The sequence below is a fragment of the Pan paniscus genome, chromosome X, assembly GCF_029289425.2.
Source record: "Pan paniscus chromosome X, NHGRI_mPanPan1-v2.0_pri, whole genome shotgun sequence".
NCBI classification, from domain to species: domain Eukaryota; kingdom Metazoa; phylum Chordata; class Mammalia; order Primates; family Hominidae; genus Pan; species Pan paniscus.
Window position 1 is genome coordinate 56448565 of NC_073272.2, and position 27745 is coordinate 56476309.

General features: G+C 38.4%; 1 protein-coding gene across 2 annotated transcripts; it reads left to right on the forward strand.

Moving 5' to 3' along the window:
• The first annotated feature begins 22283 nt into the window (after nt 1–22283).
• PAGE2B (PAGE family member 2B) lies at nt 22284–27519 on the forward strand. 2 transcript variants are annotated; one of them, XM_034949570.2, is made up of 5 exons: nt 22284–22541; nt 23460–23551; nt 24041–24149; nt 24896–25021; nt 26279–27519. In XM_034949570.2, exons 2-5 carry the CDS (start codon nt 23468–23470, stop codon nt 26293–26295), a joined length of 336 nt encoding a protein of 111 aa, XP_034805461.1. In that variant the 5' UTR covers nt 22284–22541; nt 23460–23467; the 3' UTR covers nt 26296–27519. The 2 variants fall into 2 exon arrangements, with proteins under 2 accessions (XP_034805461.1, XP_054962446.1); XM_055106471.1 differs by having other exon boundaries at nt 23446–23551; nt 26279–26400.
• Nucleotides 27520–27745: the final 226 nt, after the last annotated feature.

A 27745-nucleotide genomic window follows, 5' to 3' on the forward strand; every position in this document is an offset into this window, starting at 1 on the left:
CATTTGTTAAGCCCGTTGGAAAAGTGCAGTATTAGGGTGGGAGTGACCCGATTTTCCAGGTGCCATCTGTCACCCCTTTCTTTGACTAGGAATGGGAATTCCCTGACCCCTTGCACTTCCCGGATGAGGCGATGCCTTGCCCTGCTTCGGCTCACACACGGTGCACTGCACCCACTGTCCGACACTCCCCAGTGAGATGAACCCAGTACCTCAGTTGGAAATGCAGAAATCACCCATCTTCTGTGTTGCTCACGCTGGGAGCTGTAGACTGGAGCTGTTCCTATTCGGCCATCTTGGCTCCACCACAGTTTTCTTCTGAGATGTTTTTTGCTTATTGATTATTAGTAGTTATTTTAAAACTTCATAATTTTTATCTTTTGTACTTCTACAATGTGGCAAATATTTTTGAGGTTGTTGTTTGCATTTTACATATGTTTATGTTCTTTAAAATCTCTGTTAATTAGCAAAGACAAGGAATCAACCCAAATGCCCATCAGTGATAGACTGAATAAAGAAAATATCATACATATACACCATGGAATTCTATGCAGCCATAAAAAGGAATGAGATCATGTCCTTTGCAGGAACACAGGTGAAGCTGGAAGCCATCATCCTCAGCAAACTAACACAGGAACAAAAAACCAAGCACCGCATGTTCTCACTCATAAGTGGGCACTGAACAATGAGAACACATGGACACAGGGAGGGGAACAACACACACTGGGGCCTGTCAAGGGGGCGAGGGGAGGGAGAGCATCAGAATAAATAGCTAATGCATGCAGGGCTTAATACCCAGGTGGTGGGTTAATAGGTGCAGCAAACCACCATGGCACCCATTTACCTATGTGACAAACTTGCACATCCTGCACATGTATCCTGGAACTTAAAATAAAATTTTAAAAAACTCTATTGAAATGTAGCACATATACAGAGAGGTGCATAAGTCATACATGTACAGGTCAATATATATTTTCACAATTTCAGTATACTTGTATAATCAGCATACAGAGGAAATAACAACATGGTCACCATCCCAGGAATTCTTCCCATGTCCATTTTAAATTATTACCCTGTCCCCTATCCTGACATATTTTTTCTACATTCCAATGCATTGATTCTGCAAAAACAATACATCTATTTCTTATTTTTTCACAGTAAAATTTTATACTACAAACCTCATATACTTACTTGAAAGATGTTCCAAGAATAAGCAGAATGAGATTAATAAAACCCAAATTGACTAAATGGGTTCTCACAATATAAGCTGGCATAAAAATAAATAAATTTATCTATTTTCAGCCAGGTGCAGTGGCTCATGCCTGTAATCCCAGCACTTTGGGAGGCCAAGGCAGGTGGATCACAAGGTCAAGAGATCAATACCATCCTGGCTAACACAGTGAAACCCTGTCTCTACTAAAAATACAAAAATTAGCCAGGTGTGGTGGCACACACCTGTAGTCCCAGCTACTTGGGAGGCTGAGGCAGTTGCTTGAACCTGGGAGGCGGAGGTTGCAGTGAGCCAAAATCATGCCACTGCACTCCAGCCTGGGTGACAGAGTGAGACTCCATCTTAAAAAAAACAAAAAACAAAAACAAAAAAAACCAAGACAAAACAACAACAACAACAAAAATTATCTATTATCACAGTAGCGACAATAATGCATACATAATAGTGACTTATGGATCAATGTTAACTATTCTAATTCTACTTTGCAAAGAAAACAGCAGTTCATTTTAAAAGTCTATTTACATGTCAGTGTTTTGTCTGGTTTTCCAGAGGACTGCTGCTAATTCCAGCATTAAAATGTAAAGTATCCACTTTGAGTGATTAGCTCAAATTGTGTTGGCATTGGGAAAAAATAAATCATTGCTTTTATTTTGGAATAACACAGAAAGACTCACTTCACATATAGAAACTGAGTCTGTGTTGTACATAACAACATGAGTTTGGGAAGTAAAGCTTTCAGCTAACTATTTCTAATACTGAATAGATATTTTACAACATAAACTTTACACATGGCCTCAAAACTGAAATCGAATTATAATTTCATCTTCAGTATGCCGCATTATATATTTAAGAATTACTTCCTAAGTTCTGTCATAGACAGAAAACCCCATTCTTAAGTTGAGTGGTCATTTAAAAGAAAAACTTATTTTTAACTAAGTATTTGGTGATGATGGGGGCCAGAGAATGGTAGATAAACTGCCTTGATAAAAGGATCTTCGATATGCACAAATCTGTGCAAAAATCTTGATAATCCTTTATGGTTAAGGGCAACTTCATGCAACCAAATGACATGAAATTAAATCAATAACCTTTAAAAAGGATAATGTATTTTTTTCAACCACAACAGAGAGGAATATGAATAATGTACATAAAAACTGGGGTTCTGTCGATAATAACAAGGACTATGTGTTGGTTCATATAAAATCTAAGAACATCGGCCAGGCACGGTGGCTCACGCCTGTAATCCCAGCACTTTGAGAGGCCAAGGTGGGTGGATTGCCTGAGGTCAGGAGTTCGAGACCAGCCTGGTCAACATGACAAAACCTCATACCTACTAAAAATACAAAAATTAGCCGGGCATGGTGCTGCATACCTGTAGTCCCAGCTACTCGGAGGCTGAGGCAGGAGAATCTTTTGAACGGGGGAGGTGAAGGTTGCAGTGAGCCGAGATCATGCCACTACACTCCAGCCTGGGCGACAGAGTAAGACTCCGCCTCAGAAAAAAAAAAAAGTATATATATATAAACATAAGACAACCAAACATTTAATTTTCTTATGATTTCTTTTAATATGCAGCATTGATTATGGTAGGTAGGTCCCTTCACTGGTTTTCTGCAAGTTTGAAGCTGTGTTTCTTGTGTCATTGCAGGCATTTCCATCTTCAGATCTGCTTTTATCTCTTCTTTGCATTCTTTGTCATCTTCATCTCCAGGAGATTTCTGGAAATGTTTAGAGGGCTTCTTTGAAGTGTATGACTTTATTTTTTCTTTTGAGACTGCTTTTTCATTCTTTCTTTTGCTTTTTCCGTCTTCTTCTACTCTATCACCTTCTTCCTCATTGCTTGCCCTGGCAGTGTCTTCTACCTCAGTTTCTGAAGACTATTGTTGCTGAATTGCCTGGCATCCAGTAAACTTTATTCCTGGGTTGTTTTCTATTTCCCACAATCCTTCATTAAATCCTTTCTATTTGTTTGACTTTCTAACTGTCTTTGTATTTCTTATATGGGAAAAGGTCTTTGGAAACTAGAAATGCAGTCATGGGAGCCAAAAAAAAAAAAAAAACTTCAGCTTTACCTCAAGATAATTTAGGAGAAGTTCGTTGTTTTTAATCTGTGGATATGAGTGATGTTAGCTGATGTGGAGTGCGCTGCAGGGTTCCAGTACCAGTGTAGTAATATGGATAGCTGGGCCTCTGAAAGAGAGAGCAGGTGTGGATGAGTATGAGTAGAGACACCTCGATCATTTGGGAGTGCAGAGGAAGTTGGGGGGCATATCCTTAGCTCTTCAAGCTCTTTCCTCAAAATTTACCCACGAGTCCCCTCCTTTCAATTACTCTGTTTTCCACAGAGAAGATATTAGTAGCAATATCCTTCTTCTACATTTCCCCCAAGGCCCTGTGGTCCTGAGGTTGGGAGAGTGGTGGGAGAGAAAGGATAAGAGAGGAATGGGAGAGAACATGGAAACCCTGAAGTCCAGGTCAGTAGAAGAGGTAGGAGTCTTTTAGGCCAAAGAAAAGAGGACCCAAGTATTTCCTTGAACTTTGTAGCAACCAAGGATTAGACTACAGCAATGGAGAATCTTGAGGCAAGCCAGATAGTTGCAGAGAGCCCATCTGAGGGACAAATATGGGGCTTATCTTAGAGTTGGATTTCTAGAAAGCCCCTTAAGATGGGATAAGGGTCACAGAGTGGGCAATTGTGGGAGGGTTCCTGGTAGAGGTTGGGGATTGGAGTGATGGCCTGGGGGTGATTTAAAGTAAGAACACAATACTGGACTGAAGAAGATGGGGAAGGGTTCCAGCAAGAAAGCCTCCCTTCAGAGTGCAATGTGGAGGCAGCAGCTGCAGTGCCCGAGAGCCTGAGTTTTGGAATACCTGCCACTATGGATTCTAGAAGTAGTGCCAGATTTCTTCCTTGTAGTAGTGAATTTCTTCCCTGTCCTCATTTATTTCAATAGGGTAGAGGCAGGAGAGCAAGAAAAGATGGAGCCTTTTGCCTATGATTAATAATAAAACCACTGTATTCTAGAAACAGAGAGAGGCAGGATGAGGTACAAAGAAAGATACCTGTTCTGCCGAAGATTCTCAGTCTCTGGATCTCTTGTCAAGATAACCTTATATTTACTCGCATATGGCTGAATTGACTAGTTAGTACCAAACTGATGCAGAGAGGAAGGAAGACAAGGGGGTAGGAGCATACACAGGTGGGATTAATTTTACTCAACTTCACCAACAGACTTTGTTCATTTCTGGTAGGGGATGGCTGTAGTGGTAGAGAAGTAGACTGTGGTGGGAAAGGGGAGAGGGGATAAGGTATAACATTTTCTAGCCCTTCCTCCCCCGTTTTGTGTTTTTCCTTTTCTCTCCTCTCATGACCAGAAGTCTAGACAGGAAGCAGAGGTCGGTTACCAGGGAAACTGAAGCTGAGTATGCTTGATTTACGAGCTTGTGAGATAAAAGCAAAATTGCTACTCAAAATGCAAGACTGTATGGAGGATGGGTATTAGCCAAATAAGCAAAGATTTATTCATCCTTATAATTATTGTACATAGATATATAAATCCACAAAGATGAATAGCTTTTCCTAAATGTTTAGTTGAGAATCAGTCTATGGAATGGCCTTGAATCCTGCCCCTGCCGCCTTCCATTCTCTCTGCTGGCCCCATGCTGTCAGTCTCCCAACATGCCTTATGTCTGAGTATGATGGAGTCCTAATGATATTGCCTCTGTACATGGCTCTGTCAGTTACAGGGAAAGAAACTAAGGGAAAAAGGAAGCATCAATTCACCTAGCTTTAAAAGCAACAGAGAGATAAACCTCAACCATCAAAATCTTTCCCTAGAATTCCACCTAAAAATCCCAGAAAATCTAACCAAAGTACTGGTCTTTCAATGTCTAATTAATATGTATTTGTTTTGGGTCCAGTATCAAAGAGTTCTACGAAAATGCAATTAGAATACATCACCATTCCTTATACGCTGCTGCCCCTAGTGTAACACATGTGGATTGCACTCTCTTGACAGTTGTAGCCATTTTTTCCATTTCACTGCTGTATGACGGGTTTTAGACTTGTATCTGTATTTTTTAAGATATGCAGTTGAATATTTCTGTTAATCTTTTTGATTATAGAGAAATGAAACAGATAGCCTACCACTGGCCATAATATTTTTCTGATGGGAAAATACATTCTGCTCTGTGGCAACTGCTTTCTGATGCAGTCTCTATTGTTGCATTTTAATAAAAATCATCCTCTGCTTGTATACTCCCATATGATTTCAGAATATTTATGCTGATGTCAACTGGGTTGTAATAATTGATCTCCACTGAGACCTTAGAAGTTAATGTGAACCTGCATTTAAAGTTTAATTAGGGAGTAAAAAGTGTCGGGGGTGTTCATATCTGTGTGTACTCTCTTCTATGACTGGAAAACTTTCCCTAAAAAACAAAAAACTTGTATTTGAGTAGTGGTGTGTGTGTGTGTGTGTGTGTGTGTGTGTGTGTGTGTGTTTGTAGATGGGGCATAAAGGTAGAGTGATAAGAATTGACAAGCACCAATATTTATTGAGCACTACTAGGTGTGATATAATTTGCATTATTTTATCTGAGTATTACATACAAGCAATAAGTTGGGTTTTGGTGCAGTCATTGAACCTTTCACATGCCATTTTTTAAATTGTATGAGGCTAATTCCTTGTGGATAGCAGGGTGAACAGAAATGTTATTGGTACTGAGATCTTTCTGTCACTTTTAGTTGCCATAGCCCTTTGTAGTTTAGAGAAACTTCTGATAAGGAAATTAATTCTCACAGGCTAGGCTTGCTTTCCATGCAATACTTCGTTTAACCCTTCCTACAAACACTTTGATGTAGATACTATTACTATCTTGAATTTACAGTTGAGGTACTTGGAGATGAGAAGGGCCCAAACCCAGGTCTTCCTGTTTCTGAGGACTGTGTTTTTCTGCCTCCCTTATGTAGTAAAACCGGAGAACAGTCTGGAGTGTTAGTCTTCGAAAATTTTATTGATGCTATGCACAAACATTTCCTGAAACACCAGGGAGACCCTGACATATCTCAATTCTTCCTCAAAAAGGACCATTATATATATATAAATTAACTGCCCTCCACCCACTAATTGAGCACTCATTTCTCCATTCAGTCCTCTCTTCACAAAAAAAAAGGAGAAATATTGAATGCCTTCAGGATTGAGAAGCTAAATCTGATGAAATTAGCGTGGGACATTAGCATGGTATATTAGTTTGCTAGTGCTGCAATAACAAAATACCACAGAATGGGTGGCTTAAACAACAGACATTCATTTTCTCACAGTTCTGGAGGCTGGAAGTCCAAGATCGAGGTATATATAGGCTTAGTTTCTTCTGAGGTCTCTCTCTCTTTGGCTTTCAGATAGTCACCTTCTCACTGTGTCCTTACATAGTCTTTCTTCTATACCTATGCACCCCTGCTGTTTCTCTGTGCATACAAATTTCCTCTTCTTATAAAAGCATCAGTTAGATTGGATTAGGGCCACCTAAAGGTTTCGTTTTTACTTAATCACATCTTTATAGGCTTGATATCCAATTACAGTCATATTCTGGAGTAATAGAAGTTACAGCTTCTCAAGTAGCACTTCAATTAATTAATTAGCTAATTAATTTTTAATTGAAAAATACAAATTATATATATATGAGGTGTAACTTGATGTTTTGACATATGTGTACAATGTGGAATGATTAAATCAAGCTAACTAATGTAGCCATTGCCTCATATAATATCTATTGCAGTAAGAACATTTAAAATCTACTTCTTTAGCAATTTCAAGTATATGATACATTATAATTTGCTATAATCAGTCACCATACTGTACAATAGAGCTCTATAACTTATTTCTCCTTCCTAACTGAAACTTTGAACCCTTTGACCAACATTTCCCCATTTCCTACAACCTCCTGCCAACCCCTGGTAACCACCATTCTACTCTCAGTTTCTATCAATTAGATTTTTTTAGAGTCCACATATAAATGAGATCATGCAGCATTTGCCTTTCTGTGTCTGGTTTACTTCGCTTAGCATAATGTCCTCCAGGTTTATGTGGATTGTTGCAAATGAAAGGATTTTCTTCCTTCTTAAAACTGAATAGTATTCCATTGTGTGTGCCCGTCTCTGTGTGTGTATACTCCACATTTTCCCTATCTATTGATTCATTGATGGACACTTAGGCTGATTCCATATCTTGGCTATTGTGAATAATACTGCAATGAACATGGAAGTGCAGGTATGTCTTTGACATAGTGACTTTAATTCCTTTGGGTATATAGCTAAAAGTGAAATGGCTGAATCATACAATAACTCTATTTTTAATTTTTTGAGGAATCTCCTTACTGTTTTTCATAATAGCTGAACTGGTTTACATTCCCACTAATAGTGCTCAATATCCCCCCAACACTTGTTATCTTTTGTTTCTTAATGATGGTAGATATTCTAATGGGTGTGAGGTGATATATCATTGTGGCTTTAATTTGTGTTTCTCTGATGATTAGTGATATTGAGCACATTTTTATGTAACTGTCAGCAATTTGGATGTCTCCTTTGGAAAAATATCTATTCAGGTCCTTTGCCCATTTTTAAATCAGGTTATTTATTTTCTTGCTATTGAGTTGTCTGATTTCCTTATATATTTTGGATATTAACCCGTTATCAGATATGTAGTTTGCAAATATTTTCTCTCATTGTGCAGGTTGCATCTTCACTCGATTGTTTCTTTTTCCATGCAAAAGCTTTTTACTTTGATGCAATCCATTTGTCTATTTTTGCTTTTGTTGCCTATGCTTTTGGGGTAATATCCCAAAAATCTTTGCCAGGACAGATGCTAATAAGCTTTCCTCTATGTTTTCTTCCAGTACTTTTACAGTTTTAGGTCTTATATTTAAGTCATTAATCCATTTTGAGTTGATCTCTGGTTTTTTTTTGTGTATTTTTTTTGTTTTAGTAAATTATATTTTCAGTAAGTTTTCAATAACCAAATTGAAAAGTGTGTCTATTTATTCCTGACTAGGCTAAGACATGTAGAAATATATCACTACTGTTCAACTGTTGGGAGTAGGGAGGCAATGAACACAAGGAAACTCAGACAGAAAAAGAAATGTAAATTAACATCTCAAAATATTATATTATTACTTTAAAATTATTTAGTAAATCACATGGTCTTCTTATTTGAAAGAGAGGAACTGTGGGATGGTAAGGGTGTACAGAGGGTAACTGCTAGTGAAAGTCCAGTGGGCTCCAATTATTCTATAAAATCACAATATAATGTATAAGAGAAAGAAGAATAAAGGAATGAGCTACTTTATTTTCATATGATTTCTTTTAAAATAGTGATTTGTAACACCTGTTTCTCTTTTCTTATTCTTTGCAACTTCTATTTCAGGTTCAAGGGGTACATTTGTAGGTTTGTTACATGGGTAAGTTATGCGTCGTAGGGGTTGGCGTACAGATAATTTTGTCACCCAGGTAATCAGCATAGTACCTGATAGGTAGTTTTTCAATCCTCACCCTCCTCCTGCTCTCTACTCTCAAACAGACCCTAGTGCCCATTGTTCTCTTCTTTTTAAATATTTTTTATTTTTAATTTTGTGAGTATATAGTAGGTATATGTATTTGTGGGTTACATGAGATATTTCGTTACAGGCATGCAAAGTGTAATAATCACATCAGGGTAAATGGGGTATCCATCACTTCAAGCATTTATCCTTTGTGTTACAAACAATCTAATTATACTCTTTTAGTTATTTTAAAATGTATGATTAAATTATTATTGACTGTAGTCACCCTGTTGTGCTAGCAAATATTAGGTCTTATTCATTCTTTCTAACTATATTTTTGCGCCCATTAACCATCCCCAGTTCCCTGCCACTTCACCACTACACTTCTCAGCCTCTGGTTACCACCCTTCTACTCTATCTCCATGAGTTCAATTATTTTAATTTTTAGCTGTCACAAATAAGTGAGACCATGTGAAGTTTGTCTTTCTGTAACTGGCTTATTTCACTTAACATAATGACCTCCAGTTCCATCCATGTTGCTGCAAATGACTGGATCTCATTCGTTTTATGGCTGAATAGTACTCCATTGTGTATAAGTACCACGTTTTCCTTATCCATTCATATGTTGATGGACACTTAGGTTGCTTCCAAATCTTGGATATTGAGAATAGTGCTGCTGTAAACATGGGAATGCACATATCTCTTCGTTATCCTGATTTTCTTTCTTTTGGGTATATACCTGGGAATAGGATTGTTGAATCGTATGGTAGCTCTATTTTTAGTTTTCTTGAGGAACCTCCAAACTGTTCTCCATAATGGTTGTACTAATTTACATAGCCACCAACAGTGCAGGGGAGTTCCCTTTTCTCCACATCCTCACTAGCATTTATCATTGCCTGACTTTCAGGTAAAAGCCATTTTAACTGGGTTGAGAAGATATCTCATTGTAGCTTTAATATGCATTTCTCTGATGATCAATTATATTGAGCATCTTTTCATATACCTGTTTGCTATTTGTATGTCTTCTTTTGAGAAATGTCCATTCAGGTCTTTTGCCCATTTTTAAATGAGACGATTAGATTTTTTTCCTATAGAGTTCTTTGAGCTCCTTATGTATTCTGATTATTAATTCCTTGTCAGATGGGTAATTTGCAAATGTTTGTCCCATTATGTGGGTTGCCGCTTCACTTTGTTGATTGTTTCCTTTGCTGTGCAGAAGCTTTTAAACTTGATGTAATTCAATTTGTCCATTTTTGCTTTGGTTGCCTGTGCTTGTGGGATATTGCTCACGAAATCTTTGTGCAGTCCAGTGTCCTAGAGAGGTTCCCCAATGTTTTCCTTTGATGGTTTCATAGTCTGAGGTCTTATAATTTAAGTCTTTAATACATTTTGATTTGATTTTTGTATATGGTGAGAGATAGGGGTGTAGTTTCATTCTTTTGCATGTGGATATCCAGTTTTCACAGCACTATGTATTAAAGAGACTGTCCTTTCCCTAGTGTATGTTCTTGAGAACTTAGTCAAAAGTGAGTTTGCTGTAGATGTGTGAATTTATCTCTGGGTTTTCTATACTGTTCCATTGGTCTGTGTGTCTGTTTTTATGCCAGTACTGTGTTGTTTTGGTTACTATAGCTCTGTAGTATAATTTAAAGTCAGGTAATATGATTCTTCCATGTTTGTTCTTTTTGCTCAGTATAGCTTTGGCTATTCTGTGTCTTTTGTGGTTCCATATAAATTTTAGAGTTTTTTTCTATTTATATGAAGAATATCATTGGTATTTTGATAGGGATTGCATCAAATCTGTAGATTGTTTTGGGTATGGACATTTAAAAATATTGATTTTCCCAATCCATTAACATTTAATTTCTTGCATCAATGTTTTATAGTTTTTATTGTAGAGATCTTTTACTTCTTTGGTTAAGCAAATTCCTAGTATTGTATTTTGTGTATATTGTAAATGGGATTACTTTTTAAAATTTCTTTTTCTGATTGTTCGCTGTTAGCATATAGAAATGCTATGATTTTTGTATGTTGATTTTTTATCCTGAAATTTTCCTGAATTTGTTTATCAGTTTATTAGTTTTCTCGTGGAGCCTTTAGGTTTTTCCAAACATAAAATCACATCTCTGCAAACAAGGATGATTCGACTCCTTCCTTCCCCTTTTAGAGGTCCTTTATTTCTCTCTTGTCTGATTGCTCTAGGTAGGACTTCCAGTACTATGTTGAATAACAGTGGTGAAAATGAGAATCCTTGTTCCAGTTCTTAGAGGAAAGGATTTCAGTTTTTCCCCATTCAATATGATACTAGCTATGGACCTGTTGTGTATAGTTTTATTATCTTGTGATATGTTCCTTCTATATCCAGTTTTTTGAGGGTTTTTACCATGAAGGGATGTTGAATTTTACCAAATGCTTTTTCAGCATCAATTGAAATGATCATATGGTTTTCGGCCTTCATTCTGTTGATATGATTTATCACATTAATTGATTTGTATATGTTGAACCATCCTTGCATCCCTGGGTTAAATCCCACTTGGTCATGATGAATGAATTTTTTTAAATGTGTTGTTGAATTTGGTTTGCTAATATTTTGTTGAGGATTTTTATATCAATATTCATCAGTGATATTGGCCTATAGTTTCCTTTTTGTGATGTGTCTTTGTCTGGTTTTGGTATCAGGGTAATATTGTCCTTGTAGAATGAGTTTAGAAGTATTCTCTCCTCCTCTATTTTTTGGAATAGTTTGAGTAGGTTTAGTATTAGTTCTTCTTTAACAGCTTGGTAGAATTCAGCAGTGTAGCCATTGGATCCTGAGTTTCCTTTGCTGGGAGACTTTTCATTATGGATCTCCTTCCTTGTTATTGGTTTGTTCAGGTTTTGGATTTCTTCATGGTTCAATCTTGGCAGAATGAATGTGTCTAGGAATTTTTCCATTTCTTCTAGATTTTCCAAAATATTGGCATATAGTTGCTCATAGTATTCACTAATGATCCGTTGAATTTCTGTAGTATCAGTTGTAATATCTCCCTTTTCGTCTCTGATTTTACTTATTTGGGTCTTGTCTCTTTTTTTGTTAGTCTGGCTAAAGGTTTGTCCATTTTGTTTATCTCTTCAAAAACCAACTTTCTGTTTCATTGATCTTTTGTATATTTTCTTCATTTTAAATTCATTTATTTCTCCTCTGATCTTTATTATTTCTTTTCTTCTAATTTTTGGTTAGGTTTACTCTTGCTTTTCTAGTACTTTTGGATGCAATGTTGGTTTTTTTTTATTCGATGTGTTTGTTGTTTTTTGATATAGGCACTTACAGTTATAAACTTCCCTCTTGGTACTTCTTTTGCTGTATGCCATAGGTTTTGGCGTGCTGTGTTTACATTATCATTTGTTTCAAGACATTTATCAATTTTCTTCTTAATTTCTTCATTGACCCACTGGTCATTCAGAAGCATATTGTTTGATTTCCATGTACTTCTATAGTTTCCAAAGTTCCTGTTGCTATTGATTTCTAGTTTTATTCCATTTTGGTCAGAGAAGATGCTTGATATTATTTCAATTTTTTGCGTGTTTGAAGACTTCTTTTGTGGCCTAACATATGGTCTATCCTTGAGAATGATCCATGCGCTAAGGAAAAAAAAATGTGTATTCTGCAGCTGTTGGATAAAATGTTCTGTAAATATCTGTTAGGTCCACTTGGTCCATAGTGCAGATTAAAGCTGATGTATCTTTGCTGATTTTCTGTCCAGGAGATCTGTCCAATGCTGAAAATAGGGTGTTGAAGTTTCCAGCTATTATTGTATTGTGGTCTATCTCTTTCTTTAGCGCTAACAATATTTGCTTTATATATCTGGGTGCTCCTGTGTTGGGTGCATATATATTTATAATTGCTATATCCTATTGCTTAATTGACTCCTTTAGCATTATATAGTGACCTTCTTTGTCTCTTCTCATAGTCTTTGTCTTGAAATGTATTTTGTATGATATTAAGATAGCTACTCCTGCTCTTTTTTGGTTTCCATTGGCATAGAATATCTTTTCCCATCCCATTATTTTCACTTTACGTGTGTCTTTATAGGTAAAGTGGGCACCAGATCATTGGGTCTTGTTTTTTCATTCTTTCAACCACTCTGTGCCTTTTGATTAGAAAGTTTGGTTCATTTACATTCAATGTTATTATTGATAAGTAAGGTCTTACTCCTGCCATTTTGTTTTTGGTTTTCTGGTTGTTTTGTGTGTCTTCTCTTTCTTCTTTTGTACCTTCCTGTTTTCCTCTTAGTGAAGGTGATTTTCTGTGGTGGTATGCTTTAATTTTTCCTTTTTATTTTTTGTGTATCCATTATATGTTTTTCAATTTGAGGCTATCATGAGGTTTGCAAATACTATCTTATAACAATTATTTTAAACTGTTGACAACTTACCACTGATTGCATAAAAAACCCAACAAACATGTACAAGGAAAACTAATAAACAATGTACACTTTAACTTCATCCCATCACTTTGTAACTCTTTGTAGTTTATCTTTATGTTTTATTTTACTGTTTCTGTTTTGAAAAGTTGGTGGAGTTATTATTTTTGATTGGTTTATCATTTAGTCTTTCTACTGAAGATAAGAGTAGTTTACACACCACAACTACAGTGTTACATTTTGTGTTTTTCTGTATGCTTATTACCAGTGAGTTCTGTACCTTCAGATGATTTCTTTTTTCTTTCTTTCTTTTTTTTTCTTTTTTCTTTTTCTTTTTGAGACAGAGTTTCACTCTTGTTGCCCAGGCTGGAGTGCAATGTCATGATCTCGGCTCACTGCAACCTCCACCTCCCAGATTCAAGCAATTGTCCTGCCTCAGCCTCCCAAGTATCTGGGATTACAGGCGTGTGCCACCACGTGCAGCTAATTTTTGTATTTTTAGTAAAGACAGAGTTCCACCTTGTTGGTCAGGCTGGTCTCAAACTCCTGACCTCAGGTGATCCACCCACCTCGGCCTCCCAAAGTGCTGGGATTACAGGTGTGAGCCACCATGCCCAGCCTCAGATGATTTCTTATTGCTGATTAACATCCTTTTCTTTCATATTGAAGAATGCCCTTTAGGATTTCTTATAGGACATGTCTGGAGTTCATGAAATCCCTCAGCGTTTGTTTGTCTGGGAAGGTCTTTCTCATTCATGCTTGAATAATATTTTCACCAGATATACTCTTCCAGGATAAAAAATTTTTTTCCTTCAGCACTTTAAATATATCATGCCACTCTATCCTGGCCTGTAAGGTTTCCTCTGAAAGGTCTGCTGCCAGATGTATTGGAGCTCCATTGTGTGTTATTTGTTTCTTTTCTCTTGCTGCTTTTAAGACCTGTTATTTTTCCTTGACCTTTGGAAGTTTGATTATTAAATGCCTTGAGGTACTCTTCTTTGGGTTAAATCTGCTTGGTGTTCTATAACCTTCTTGTACTTGAATGTTGATATCTTTCTCTAGGTTTGGGAAGTTCTTTGATATTATCCCTTTTAATATGCTTTTCATATTTATCACTTTCTTTACCTCCTCTTTAAGGTCAATAACTCTTAGATTTGCTCTTTTGAGACTATTTTCTAAATCTTTTAGGCATGCTTAAAATTTTTTTTGGCTCCTCTGATGGTGTATTTTCAAATAACCTATTTTCAAGCTGACTAATTCTTTCTTCCTTTTTTTTAGGTTCTATTATGCTTTGTTTTTATTATACTTTAAGTTCTGGGGTATGCGTGCAGAATATGTATGTTTGTTACATAGGTATACACGTGCCATGGTGGTTTGCTGTACCCATCAACCCGTCATCTACATTAGGTATTTCTCCTAATGCTATCACTCCCCTAGCCCCCCACCCCTGACAGGCCCCGGTGTGTGATGTTCCCCTCCCTGTGTCCATGTGTTCTCATTGTTCAACTCCCACTTATAAGTGAGAACATGCAGTGTTTGTTTGTGTCCTTGTGTTAGTTTGCTGAGAATGATGGTTTTCAGCATCATCAATGTCCCTGGAAAGGACATGAACTCATCCTTTTTTATGGCAGCATAGTATTCCATGGTATATATGTGCCACATTTTCTTTATCCAGTCTATCACTGATGGGAATTTGGGCTAGTTCCAAGTCTTTGCTATTGTGAACAGTGCTGCAATAAACATATGTGTGCATGTGTCTTTATAGTAGAATGATTTATAATCCTTTGGGTATATACCCAGTAATAAGATTGCTGGGTCAAATGGTACTTCTAGCTCTAGGACCTTGAGGAATCACCACACTGTCTTCCACAGTGGTTGAACTAATTTACATTCCCACCAACAGTGTAAAAGCATTCCTATTTCTCCACATCCTCTCCAGCATCTGTTGTTTCTTGAGTTTTTAATGATCACCATGCTAACTGGCATGAAATGGTATCTCATTGTGGTTTTGATTTGCATTTCTAATGACCAGTGATGATGAACTTCTTTTCATACGTTTGTTGGCTGCATAAATGTCTTCTTTTGAGAAGTGTCTGATCATATCCTTCGCTCACTTTTGGGTGGGTTTGTTTGTTTCTTTTTTCCTTATAAATCTGTTTAAGTTCTCTGTAGAGTCTGGATATTAGCCCTTTGTCAGATGGATAGATTGCAAAATTTTTCTCCCATTCTGTAGGTTGCCTGTTCACTCTGATGACAGTTTCTTTTGCTGTGCAGAAGCTCTTTAGTTTAATCAGATTCCATTTGTCTATTTTGGCTTTTGTTGCCATTGCTTTTGATGTTTTAGTCATGAAGTCTTTGCCCATGCCAATGTCCTGAATGGTATTGCCTAGGCTTTCTTCTAGGGTTTTTATGGTTTTAGGTCTTACGTTTAAGTCTTTAATCCATCTTGAGTTGTATAAGGTGTAAGGAAGGGATCCAGTTTCAGCGGCTAGCCAGTTTTCCAAACACCATTTATTAAATAGGGAATCCTTTCCCCATTGCTTGTTTTTGTCAGGTTTGTGAAAGATCAGATGGTTGTAGATATGTGGCATTATTTCTGAGGCCTCTGTTCTGTTGCATTGGTCTATATATCTGTTTTGGTACCGGTACCATGCTGTTTTTGTTACTGTACCTTGTAGTACAGTTTGAAGTCAGGTAGCATGATGTCTCCAGCTTTGTTCTTTCTGCTTAGGATTGTCTTGGCTATGAGGGCTCTTTTTTGGTTCCATACGAAATTTAAAGTAGTTTTTTCCAATTCTGTGAAGAAAGTCAGTGGTAGCTTGATCGGGATAGCATTAAATCTATAAATTACTTTGGGCAGTATGGCCATTTTGACAATATTGATTCTTCCTATCCATGAGCATGGAATGTTTTTCCATTTGTTTGTGTCCTCTCTTATTTCATTGAGCAGTGGTTTGTAGTTCTTCTTGAAGAGGTCCTTCACATCCCTTGTAAGTTGGATTCCTAGGTATTTTATTCTCTTAGTAGCAATGGTGAATGGGAATTCACCCATGATTTGGCTCTCTGTTTGTCTGTTATTGGTGTATAGGAATGCTTGTGATTTTTGCACATTGATTTTATATCCTGAGACTTTGCTGAAGTTGCTTATCAGCTTAAGGAGATTTTGGGCTGAGATGATGGGGTTTTCTAAATGTCCAATCATGTCATCTGCAAAGAGAGATAATTTGACTTCCTCTTTTCCTACCTGCATACCCTTTATTTCTCTCTCTTACCTGATTGCCCTGGCCAGAACTTCCAATACTATGTTGAATAGGAGTGATGAGAGAGGGCATCCTTGTCTTGTGCCAGTTTTCAAAGGGAATGCTTCCAGTTTTTGCCCATTCAGTATGATATTGGCTGTAGGTTTGCCATGAACAGCTGTTATTATTTTGAGATACCTTCCTTCTATGCCTAGTTTATTGAGAGTTTTTAGCATGCAGGGCTGTTGAATTTTGTCAAAGGCCTTTTCTGCATCTACTGAGATAATCATGTGGTTTTTGTCATTGCTTCTGTTTATGTGATGGATTACGTTTATTGATTTGCATATGTTGAACTAGCCTTGCATCCCAGGGATGAAGCCAACTTGATCGTGCTGGATGAGCTTTTTGATGTGCTGCTGGATTTGGTTTGCCAGCATTTTATTGAGGATTTTTGGATCAATGTTCATCAGGGATATTGATCTAAAATTCTCTCTTTTTTTTTTTTTGTTTCTCTGCCAGGCTTTGGTATCAGGATGATGCTGGCCTCATAAAATGAGTTAGGGAGGATACCCTCTTTTTCTATTATTTGGAGTAGTTTCAGAAGGAATGGTACCAGCTCCTCTTTGTACCTCTGGTAGAATTCGGCTGTGAATCCATCTGGTCCTGGACTTTTTTGGTTGGTAGGCTATTAATTGCTGCCTCAATTTCAGAGCCTGTTATTGGTCTATTCAGGGATTCTACCTCTTCCTGGTTTAGTCTTGGGAGGGTGTATGTGTCCAGGAATTTATCCGTTTCTTCTAGATTTTCTAGTTTATTTGCATAGAGGTGTTTATAGTATTCACTGATGGTAGTTTGTATTTCTGTGGGATCGGTGGTGATATCCCCTTTGTCATTTTTTATTGCATCTATTTGATTCTTCTCTCTTTTCTTCTTTATCAGTCTGGCTGGTGGTCTATATATTTTATTGATTTTTTCAAGAAGCCAGCTCAGGATTTATTTTTTTTAAGGGTTTTTCGTGTTTGTATCTCCTTCAGTTCTGCTCTGATCTTAGCTATTTCTGTCTTCTGCTAGCTTTTGAATGTGTTTGCTCTTGCTTCTCTAGTTCTTTTAATTGTGATGTTAGGATGTTGATTTTAGATGTTTCCTGCTTTCTCTTGTGGGCAATTACTGCTATAAATTTTTCTCTACACACTGCTTTAAATGTGTCCCAGTAATCTGGTATGTTGTGTCTTTGTTCTCATTGGTTTCAAAGAACATTTTTATTTCTGCCTTCATTTCGTTATGTACCCAGTAGTCATTCAGGAGCAGCTTGTTCAGTTTCCATGTAGTTGTGAGGTTTTGAGTGAGTTTCTTAATCCTGAGTTCTAATTTGATTGCACTGTGGTCTGAGAGACTGTTTGTTATATCTGTTCTTTTGCATTTGCTGAGGAGTGTTTTACTTCCAATTATGTGGTCAATTTTAGAATAAGTGTGATGTGGTGCTGAGAAGAATGTATATTCTGTTGATTTGGGGTGGAGAGTTCTGTAGATGTCTGTTAGGTCTGCTTGGTCCAGAGCTGAGTTAAAGTCCTGGATATCCTTGTTAATTTTCTGTCTCCTTGATCTGTCCAATATTGACAGTGGGGTGTTAAAGTCTCCCATTATTATTGTGTGGGAGTCTAAGTCTCTTTGTAGGTCTCTAAGAACTTGCTTTATGGATCTGGGTGCTTCTGTATTGGGTGCATATATATTTAGAATAGTTAGCTTTTCTTGTTGCATCGATCCCTTTAGCATTATGTAATGCCCTTCTTTGTCTCTTTTGATCTTTGTTGGTTTGAAGTCTGTTTTATCAGAGACTAGGATTGCAACCCCTGCCTTTTTTTGCTCTCCATTTGCTTGGTAAATATTCCTCCATCCCTTTATTTTGAGCCTATGTGTGTCTTTGCACGTGAGATGGGTCTCCTGAACACAGCACACTGATGGGTCTTGACTCTTTATCCAATTTGCCAGTCTGTGTCTTTTAATTGCAGCATTTAGCCCATTTACATTTAAGGTCAATATTGTTATACGTGCATTTGATCCTGCCATTATTATGCTAGCTAGTTATTTTGCCCATTAGTTTATGCAGTTTCTTCATAGCGTTGTTGGTCTTTACGATTAGTTTTTTTTGTTGTTGTTGTTTTTTTTGCAGTAGCTGGTACCGGTTGTTCCTTTCCATGTTTAGTGCTTCCTTCAGGAGCTCTTTTAGGGAAGGCCTGGTGGTGACAAAATCTCTCGGCATTTGCTTGTCTGTAAAGGATTTCGTTTCTCCTTCTCTTATGAGGCTTCATTTGGCTGGGTATGAAATTCTGGCTTGAAAATTCTTTTCTTTAAGAATGTTGAATATTGGCCCCCACTCTCTTCTGGCTTATAGGGTTTCTGCTGAGAGATCCACTGTTAGTCTGATGGGCTTCCCTTTGTGGGTAACCTGACCTTTCTCTCTGGCTGACCTTAACATTTTTTCCTGCATTTCAACCTTGGTGAATCTGACAATTGTGTGTCTTGGAGTTGCTCTTCTCGAGGAGTATCTTTGTGGTGTCCTCTGTATTTCCTGAATTTGAATGTTGGCCTGCCTTGCTAGGTTGGGGAAGTTCTCCTGAATATTATCCTGAAGAGTGTTTTCCAACATGATTCCATTCTCCCTGTTACTTTCACGTACACTGATCAAACATAGATTTGGTCTTTTCACATAGTCTTATACTTCTTGGAGGCCTTGTTCATTTCTTTTCTCTCTTTTTTCTCTAACCTTGTTTTCTCGCTTTATTTCACTGAGTTGATCTTCAATCTCTGATTCAATCACTTCAATCACTTCATTGATTCAGGTATTAATTCTTATGTATGCTTCATGAAGATGTAGTCCTCTGTTTTTCCGCTCTCTCAGGTCATTTATGTTCTTCCCTAAAATGGGTTCTTCTAGTTCGCAGTTCCTGTAACCTTTTGTCAAGGTTCTTAGCTTCCTTGCATTGGGTTAGAACATGCTCCTTAGCTCAGAAGAGTTTTTTGTTACCCACATTCTGAAGCCTACTTCTGTCAGTTTGTCAAACTCATTCTCTGTCCAGTTTTGTGCCCTTGCTGGAGAGGAGTTGCAATCATTTGGAGGAGAAGAGGCATCATTTGGAGGAGAAGTTGCGATCATTTGGAATTTTCCGGATTTTTGCACTGGTTTTTCCTCATCTTCATGGATTTATCTACCTTTGATCTTAGAGGCTGATGATCTTTGGATGTGGTTTCCGTCTGGGGGTCCTTTTTGTTGATGTTGATGTTATTGCTTTCTGTTTGTTAGTTTTTCTTCTAACAGCCAGGCCCATCTTCTTCAGGTCTGCTGCAGTTTGCTGGAGGTCCACTCCATACCCTGTTCGCCTGGGCATCACCAGTGGATGCTGCAGAACAGCAAAGATTGCTTCCTGCTTCTTCCTCTGGAAGCTTTGTCCCAGAGGGGCACTGGCCTGATGCCAGCCAGAGCTGTCCTGTATGAGGTGTCTGTGGACCCCTGCTGGGAGGTCTCTCCAAGTCAGGAGGCACAGGGGTCAGGGACCCACTTGAGGAGGCAGTCTGTCCCTTACCAGAGCTCAAGCACTGTGCTGGGAGAAACCTCCTTGTCAGGATCTATCCTCTCTTCAGAGACGGCGGGCAGGAACATTTAAGTACACTGCAGCTGCACCCACAGCCACCTCTTCCCCCAGTTGCTCTATCCCAGGGAGATGGCAGTTTTATCTATATGCCCCTGACTGGGCCTCTGCCTTTCCTTCAGAGATGCCCTGCCCAGTGAGGAGGAATCTAGAGAAGCAATCTGGCCACAGCCACTTTGCCAAGCTGTGATGAGTTTCACCCATTCCGAGCTTCCAGGCCTCCTTAACACTGTCAGGGGAAAACCACCTTCTCAAGCCTCAGTAATAGTGGATGCCCCTCCTCCCACCAAGCTCCGATAGTCCCAGGTAGACATCAGACTGCTGGGCTGGCAATGAGAATTTCAAGCCAGTGATTCTTAGCTTGCTGGGCTCCATAGGACTGCGACCTGATGAGCAAGACCACCTGGTTCCCCGGATTCAGCTCCCTTTCCAGGAGAGTGAACAGTTGTGTCACACCGGGTTCCAGGTGCTACTGGGGTACCAAAAAAACATAAAACTCCTGCAACTAGCTCAGTGTCTGCCCGAACAACTGCCCAGTTTTGTGCTTGAAACCCAGGGCCCTGCTGATGTTGGCACAAGAGGGAATCTCTTGGTCTGCAGATTGCAAAAACTGTGGGAGAAGCGTAGTATCTGGGCCAGATAGCACAGTACCTGACAGCTTCCCTTGGCTGGGGGATGGAGATTCCTAACTCCTTACACTTCACGGGTAGGCGATGCCCCACCCTGCTTTTGCTCACCCTCCATGGGCTGCACCCACTGCCTAACCAGTCCCAATAAGATGAACTGGGTACCTCAGTTGGAAATGCAGAAAGCGCTTGCCTTCTGTGTTGGTCTCGCTGGGAGTTGCAGACCAAAGCTTTTCCTATTACGCCATCTTATCAGATCCCCGCAACCATCCCATATGAATTTTAAAATAGTTTTCTTCTAATTCCGTGAAGAATGTCATTGGTAGTTTAATAGCAACATCACTGAATCTATAAATTGCCCTGGTCAGTTTGGCCATTTTGAAAATATTGCTTCTTCCTGTTCACGAGCATGGAATGTTTTTCCATTTGTGTCATCTCTGATTTCTTTGGGCAGTGTTTTGTAGTTCTCATAGTGGAGATTGTTCTCCTCCCTAGTTAGCTGTATTCCTAGGTATTTTATTCTTTTTGTGGCAATTGTGAATGGGATTGTGTTTCTGATTTGGCTCTGTGCTTGAAGGTAGTTGGTGTACAGAAACACTCCTGGTTTTTGTACATTAATTTTGTATCTTGAAGCTTTCCTGAAGTTGTTTATAAGATCAAGGAGCTTTTGGGCAGAGATTCTGGGATTTTCTAGGTATAGAATCACATGGTTTCCAAACAGATTGTTTGACTTGTGTGAAAAACATAGTGGAGTAAAAGCAAACACGTGTCAGCAATGGAATGGAAAAATAAAAGTGCCCATGAATAAATTTAATTTGAATGTGAAGAACTAATATGAAGCAAATAACACAATCATTGTGTGGGATATGTTAAAAGACTTGAGGAATTGAGGAGTGGCTTTTTTTTTTTTTTGATAGAGAGATTCTAAAATAGAAAGATGGCTATTGTCCCAGAGTTAACATGTAATATAAAAATAATAACTAGTGTCTCAACAGGAATATTTTAGCACCTGATCAAATGATTCTGAAGTTCATCTGAAAGACCAACGTGTCAGAATTGATAGAAAAGGAGAAATCAATGAGCGAGGGCAAGCATTATTTCACATTTCAAATATAATTTAAGCTACAGCAATTAAAATAGTGTAGTAGTGGTTCAGGTATAAACAACTCAATGGAAGAAAATTAAAAGAAGAGAGTTACATACAAAATTGAGTGGGGATGTAGGTGATGATAAAAGAGCCATTTCAAAACAGTGGGTGAAACAGGGATTCAACAAATAATGTTGAGTTCCTACCACTTTAATTTTGTCCAGATGGATCAAAGATTTTGAACGTACAATAATGCAACCAAAAACTATGAATGTCTTATATTGGAATGGGTAAGACAATTGCAAGCATGACAGCAAACTCGTGAAGGAGGCAAGAAAATGATTTATGGAAGCATATATAAAACAGATATTAAAATATTTAAGATTTATTTCTATGATGGTGAAGTTTTCTGAAACACATTATTAGAGTAACCTGTGGCTCATATTCTCCAAAGCCACTGGAAGTGAAAGAAAGGGTGGGCGGGGGAAAAAGAAAAGTGCTTTGCAAGTTCATTTTCGTTGTCAGGAGCGCTGGTGGTTTAGGTTCTCCACAGACGCAGGAAAACATCAGTCACGAGGCGAATGTCCCAGTCAGTGTGCATGCTGCACAGACCTGTTGCTGCACTTGTCTGTTGTTACGCATGTCTGTTGCTACACGTGTCTGTTGTTGCGCATGCGCCTTGCTGCCCGCCTTCTGTCCACACACAGCTCTGCAAGGAGAGTGTCTTCATTCTTTCCGCCATCTTGATTCTTTGTCACTGACCGAGACTCAGCCGGTAGGTCCGCAGAGCGGTCTTCCTGGGAATTTAGTTGTGGGTGAATGTGTGGAGGAGCCAGCTGGCTTTGGACAGGTCCTGCGGCACAGTCCGTGGCTTCCGAGGGAAAAGGGCCTCGCGGTCGTCGTCCGGCCCCTCCCAGGTCGGGATGCCACCGTGGGACTTGTCGTCGTGGCTGGGCTGGGACGAGGGACGAGGGAGGAAGGTGGGCCGCAGAGGGGAGGGATCGCGTGAAGATGGGGCGAGTGCTGGGGGTGCTGTTAGAGGTGTCTGAGTCTCGAAAACTCCTGGAACCCTCTGAGAGAGGACAGTTTCCAGACTCCTCGGTAGGGACGTGGGGAAGGGACCGTGTGGTCAGTAAGGAAGGGGCCTGGGAACTGGGAACGCTGTGGGCTGGTGACTGTGGCCCCGAGGTCTGTAGAATGCCTGGCAGAGGTGTCCCGTGAGGAGCATAACGTTCACTCTGTTTCGCAATTTCTCACCTCCGCCATGGACGCCATGGAAGGAATGGGCGAGGCTGTGCTTTCCAACAAGACTTGATTTTGAGAGGGGTGTGGGGGTGAAACGGGCCTAGCAAATCAGAGTGGGACAAAAGCAGTAGTCATTTCAGTTTCAATTCTCTGCCCTTTTTTCCCCCAAATGTCTTCATGATGGAGAGTCTAATTGTGAAACCAAAACGCAGAAATGTCCTCTGTCTTGCTATGGCGTTAAGGGGATTTCTATGCCTCTTCGACTATGATACAAACAAATCTGTCCTTAGTTTGATTGGAAAGCGTGGGTACTTATCAATGCTCTGTGAATTACGTTGAAAATATTTTCAAAATTAAAAAAATACAAATCACCATTTTGCCATGGAATGTTCATATATATAGCTAAGTTCTTATACACTTTTTCCAAATAACAGTATTCTATTTTCAGTGGGAAATATGAGTGAGCATGTGAGAACAAGATCCCAATCCTCAGAAAGAGGAAATGACCAAGAGTCTTCCCAGCCAGTTGGATCTGTGATTGTGAGTCCTTTAACATTTGATGTTTCCTATTAACACAATTTATTTTAAGAAATATTTTTGAGCTAGTGTACACGCACTGATACAGGTGTTCCATGCTGATAAAAAATAATGATGGCATCTCATGAAGGAAACGTTGGTTCAGGAATATTATATTCTGGTGTTACCTGTATGGATATGGATATTTCTCTCTCTCTCTCTCTCTCTATATATATATGTGTGTGTGTATATGTATATATGTATATATATGTATATATGTATGTATGTATATATGTACATATGTATGTATGTATATATGTATATATATGTATGTGTGTATGTATGTATGCATGTATATATACATGTATGTATATACGTATGTATGTATGTATATACATATGTATGTATATATATATGTTGGAAAAATGTCTTTAGATTTATGATTTGATGCACATATGCATTTGTGTATTTATATTATTGACTTTTTATTCACACACACACTTACACCCTTAGGTCCAGCAGCCCACTGAGGAAAAACGTCAAGAAGAGCAACCACCAACTGATAATCAGGGTATTGCACCTAGTGGGGAGATTGAAAATGAAGGAGCACCTGCCGTTCAAGGTGAAGGGAGAGTGGAGAATAATGCTTATGGGTGGCGGAGGTATATTTATGCATTATGTTTTATGACATACCAGTTACAGGAGGACAGAAAACATTAGGAAGGAATCTTAAACATTTCCTACTGCTGCTGTGGAGAGGGGTGGAGCAAGGACACATAAAAAGCCACTAAACTTTCCTACCATTTTGACGGAGGCTTTTTATTGATTGGGTATTTGCATGGTTGCCATAAACCTTTGAGTGTTTTCCACAGCTCCCGTATGGTTTGTTCAGCCATTTTCTGTTTTTTTGTTTTGTTTTGTTTTATGTTTCTGTGGAAGAATGGCAGCTTGCAGTTTCCTAGTCTGCCATCTGCGGACATCTCATGTATTTTTTAAGAAACTTTTTAACACACATTTATTAATGCTTCCTCATGCCACGTAATATACTAAGTGCTGGAGAAGTCAGTGCCAAATTTTTGCCTAAAGCTCATAGTCTATTCAGATTGACTCAAACAAATCACTGATTTAATGTGATAAGAATAAGAACAAATGAGTACAAAAGGGACAAGTAAGTTGTCTAGGGCCAGCCTTGGGAAAGGAAAGGGCAATGTTTGAACATCTCTGCTTTCCTGTTTTCCTGGCAGCAGATTCCTGAAATAATTAGCCTACAGGTTTTTACTTCATAATGATGAGGGAATAAATATTATCATTTCCTCGTTCATAGTTCATGTTTTAATTTGTAAACTGATGACCTTTTTATCTTTTAAGAGCCTGACATGGAAGCTTTTCAACAGGAACTGGCTCTGCTTAAGATAGAGGATGAGCCTGGAGATGGTCCTGATGTCAGGGAGGGGACTCTGCCCACTTTTGATCCCACTAAAGTGCTGGAAGCAGGTTTGTTATTCATTTAAGATGCAAACTATATGGTTTCTGTTTTCACAATATTATATTGTGCGTGACACAGAGGTAAAATTACTACTACTTTAATATCATACTCATGTCTAAAGATTCTTTGAAGGTAGTTCAGGCCCCAGATGGCTGCCTTACACACTATCAGAGATAGAGGGCCAGGTGTGGTGGCTCATGCTGTTAATTCCAGCACTTTGGGAGGCCGAGACAGAAAGATCACTTGAGGCCAGGACTTCCAGAGATGGAGAAAAATTGGGTCAAAGCTAATTGGATTACGATATGAAAGATATGAAACATGCTAAGACAGTAGATTTCGAGTGTCTTCACAGCTATGTGAAGCATATATTAATTAGCTTGATGTAGCCATTTCACAATGTGTATATATATTTTAAAGCATCATGTTATACATGATAAATATATACGGTTTTATGTGTCATTTTTTAAAAAAGATACGAAAACGTGTTCTGACTTTTGAATGTAAGTCATTTAAGCAACAGTCAATGATTTTCAAATATTTTTATAGAGGCCTGTTTTTAACAAATATGTAACATGTTTATAATAAGCATTAGTTTATATTTCGATGTTAACTGTGATGTTAATGGCTTAAAGCTAGCATGGGTATTCAGTTTACCATATAAACTGAACTGCTTTTAGGCATGTAAAGAGGCAGGAGTACCGGTGAAAATAGTGACAAATGTTCGCCCTACTTAAAGCAACTACATGATGGCTACACTAGTCCAAAGTAACGTTTTTACACTTTTTCACAAGAGACACAAAACAAATGTAATACTGACTTTTCTATTTCCTTCACTTAGGCCGTTCTAAGCATATTCTATATTCAGAGTGTCATTTCATATCAGACTATTTAAATGATACTTTAAAATATCTTTTTCCCTTAGGATTTTATTTCGTTGAATTTTCATTGAAAGTATATGTGTTTTTTTTTTTGCTTTCCACTTATACATACAAAATAGATTCACTTGATTTAATTCATTCTGAACTTGAACAGTCTCTTCGTTTCCTTATTCTACTAGAAAAAGTGGCATGAATTAAAAATATTGTTAATATGCCTGGAAGTCTACCTTCAGAGTTTATTCAGAGGCTAACTGGCTGTAAGCTAAAGGGTCACTCACCCTCAGGGTTCTGATATTAGTTCATCAACAACGGTAGTTGTATACCTCTAGTGTCATATGAATAAAAATCTGCTGAGTAACGGGCCCTAATTTAATATTTATTTTATAGGTGATGTGCAACCATAGGTTTCAAGCAAGACAAATGAAGACTGAAACCAAGAACGTTATTCTTAATCTGGAAATTTGACCGATAATATTCTCTTAATAAAGTTTTAAGTTTTCTGCAAAGAATCCTTGCACAGTTTTGTTAAATTTATTTCTGGATCTTTAATACTCTTGAGAATTGTATCTTTTTTGAAAGTTTAAATCCTGTATTTGAGATGGTACATAGAGATAAAATGTTGGTACATTGATTTTCTATCATAGATAGATAGGAACCTGGACGCTTTCATAGGGGGATGCCAACAGCTGCACAGATGGAAAAGGCCACCTGGGGCCAGGCATGTCCACCATGGGCTTTCCACCTCCTCGTTTTTAGCACGTGCACAGTAAGAATGAAATGAGCAACATGGAGTAGCTCAGGCTGAGGACCCGCCTGCATAATAAAAGATTAGGTTGGGGGCTGCCAGAGATTCACACCCTATGCAGATGGTACACCTGGTCCTAACTGGTTGTTTGTACCCTATGTAGGTGATCAGATACTACCTCCCCACTAGCTCATCTATAAAAACCACTGCCTTTCACTGCCGGATGGCAACCGTTTTTTCTGGGACCCCTCTCTGTAGTAGAAAGCTGTTCTCTTTGTTTCTCCTATTAACTTTCTGCTCTACACCTCACTCTTGGTGTGCCCATGTCCTTGATTTCCTTGGCTGTGAGACCAAGAACCCTGGATGTTACCCCGGACAGCGAGGCCACTTCAATACTAGCTGTGGGTCTGTGGTATATGGCTTTTATTACATTGAAGTATGTTCCTTCTTTCCCCGGTGTTTCGAGGGTTTGTATCATGATGAAATATTGAGTTTTATTAAATGCTTTTCAGCATCGATCAAAATGACTATATGGTTTGTATCCTTCATTCGGTTGATAATGATTTATCACATACATTAATTTGCATATGTTGAACCATCCTTCCATCCCGGGGATAAATCTCACTTGGTCATGATGATGATTCTTTCTAGCGTATTGTTGAATTTGATTTGCTAGTATTCTGTTGAGGATTTCTGCATCAATATTCATCAGCGGTTTTGCCCTGTAGTTTTCTTTTGCTGATGTGTCTTTGTCTGGTTTTGGTATCAGGGTAATACTGGCCTCATAGAATTAGTTTGGAAGTATTCCCTCCTTCTCTATTTTTCAAAATAGTTTGAGTAGGATTGGTATTAGTCCTTCTTTAAATGTTGGGTAGAATTCATTAGTGAAGCCATCAGGTCTGGCGTTTCTTTACTGGAAGACTTTTATTATGGCTTTGATCTTGTTGCTTGTTACTGGTCTGTTCAGTTTATGGATTTCTTCCTGGTTCAATCTTCGGAGGTTGTATGTATTTAGGATTTAGTCCATTTTTTTCTAGATTTTCCAATTTATAGGCATGGAGTTTCTCATAGGAGCCAGTTATGATCCTTTGAATTTTTGCAGCATCAGT

What these genes read in the sequence shown, in the direction of transcription:
- PAGE2B (XM_034949570.2), top strand. Translation starts at nt 23,468, where the DNA reads ATGAGTGAGCATGTGAGAACAAGATCCCAATCCTCAGAAAGAGGAAAT. An exon ending in AGCCAGTTGGATCTGTGATT is followed by an intron (nt 23,552 to 24,040) that starts GTGAGTCCTTTA and finishes TTACACCCTTAG; the next exon opens with GTCCAGCAGCCCACTGAGGA. An exon ending in AGGAGCACCTGCCGTTCAAG is followed by an intron (nt 24,150 to 24,895) that starts GTGAAGGGAGAG and finishes TTATCTTTTAAG; the next exon opens with AGCCTGACATGGAAGCTTTT.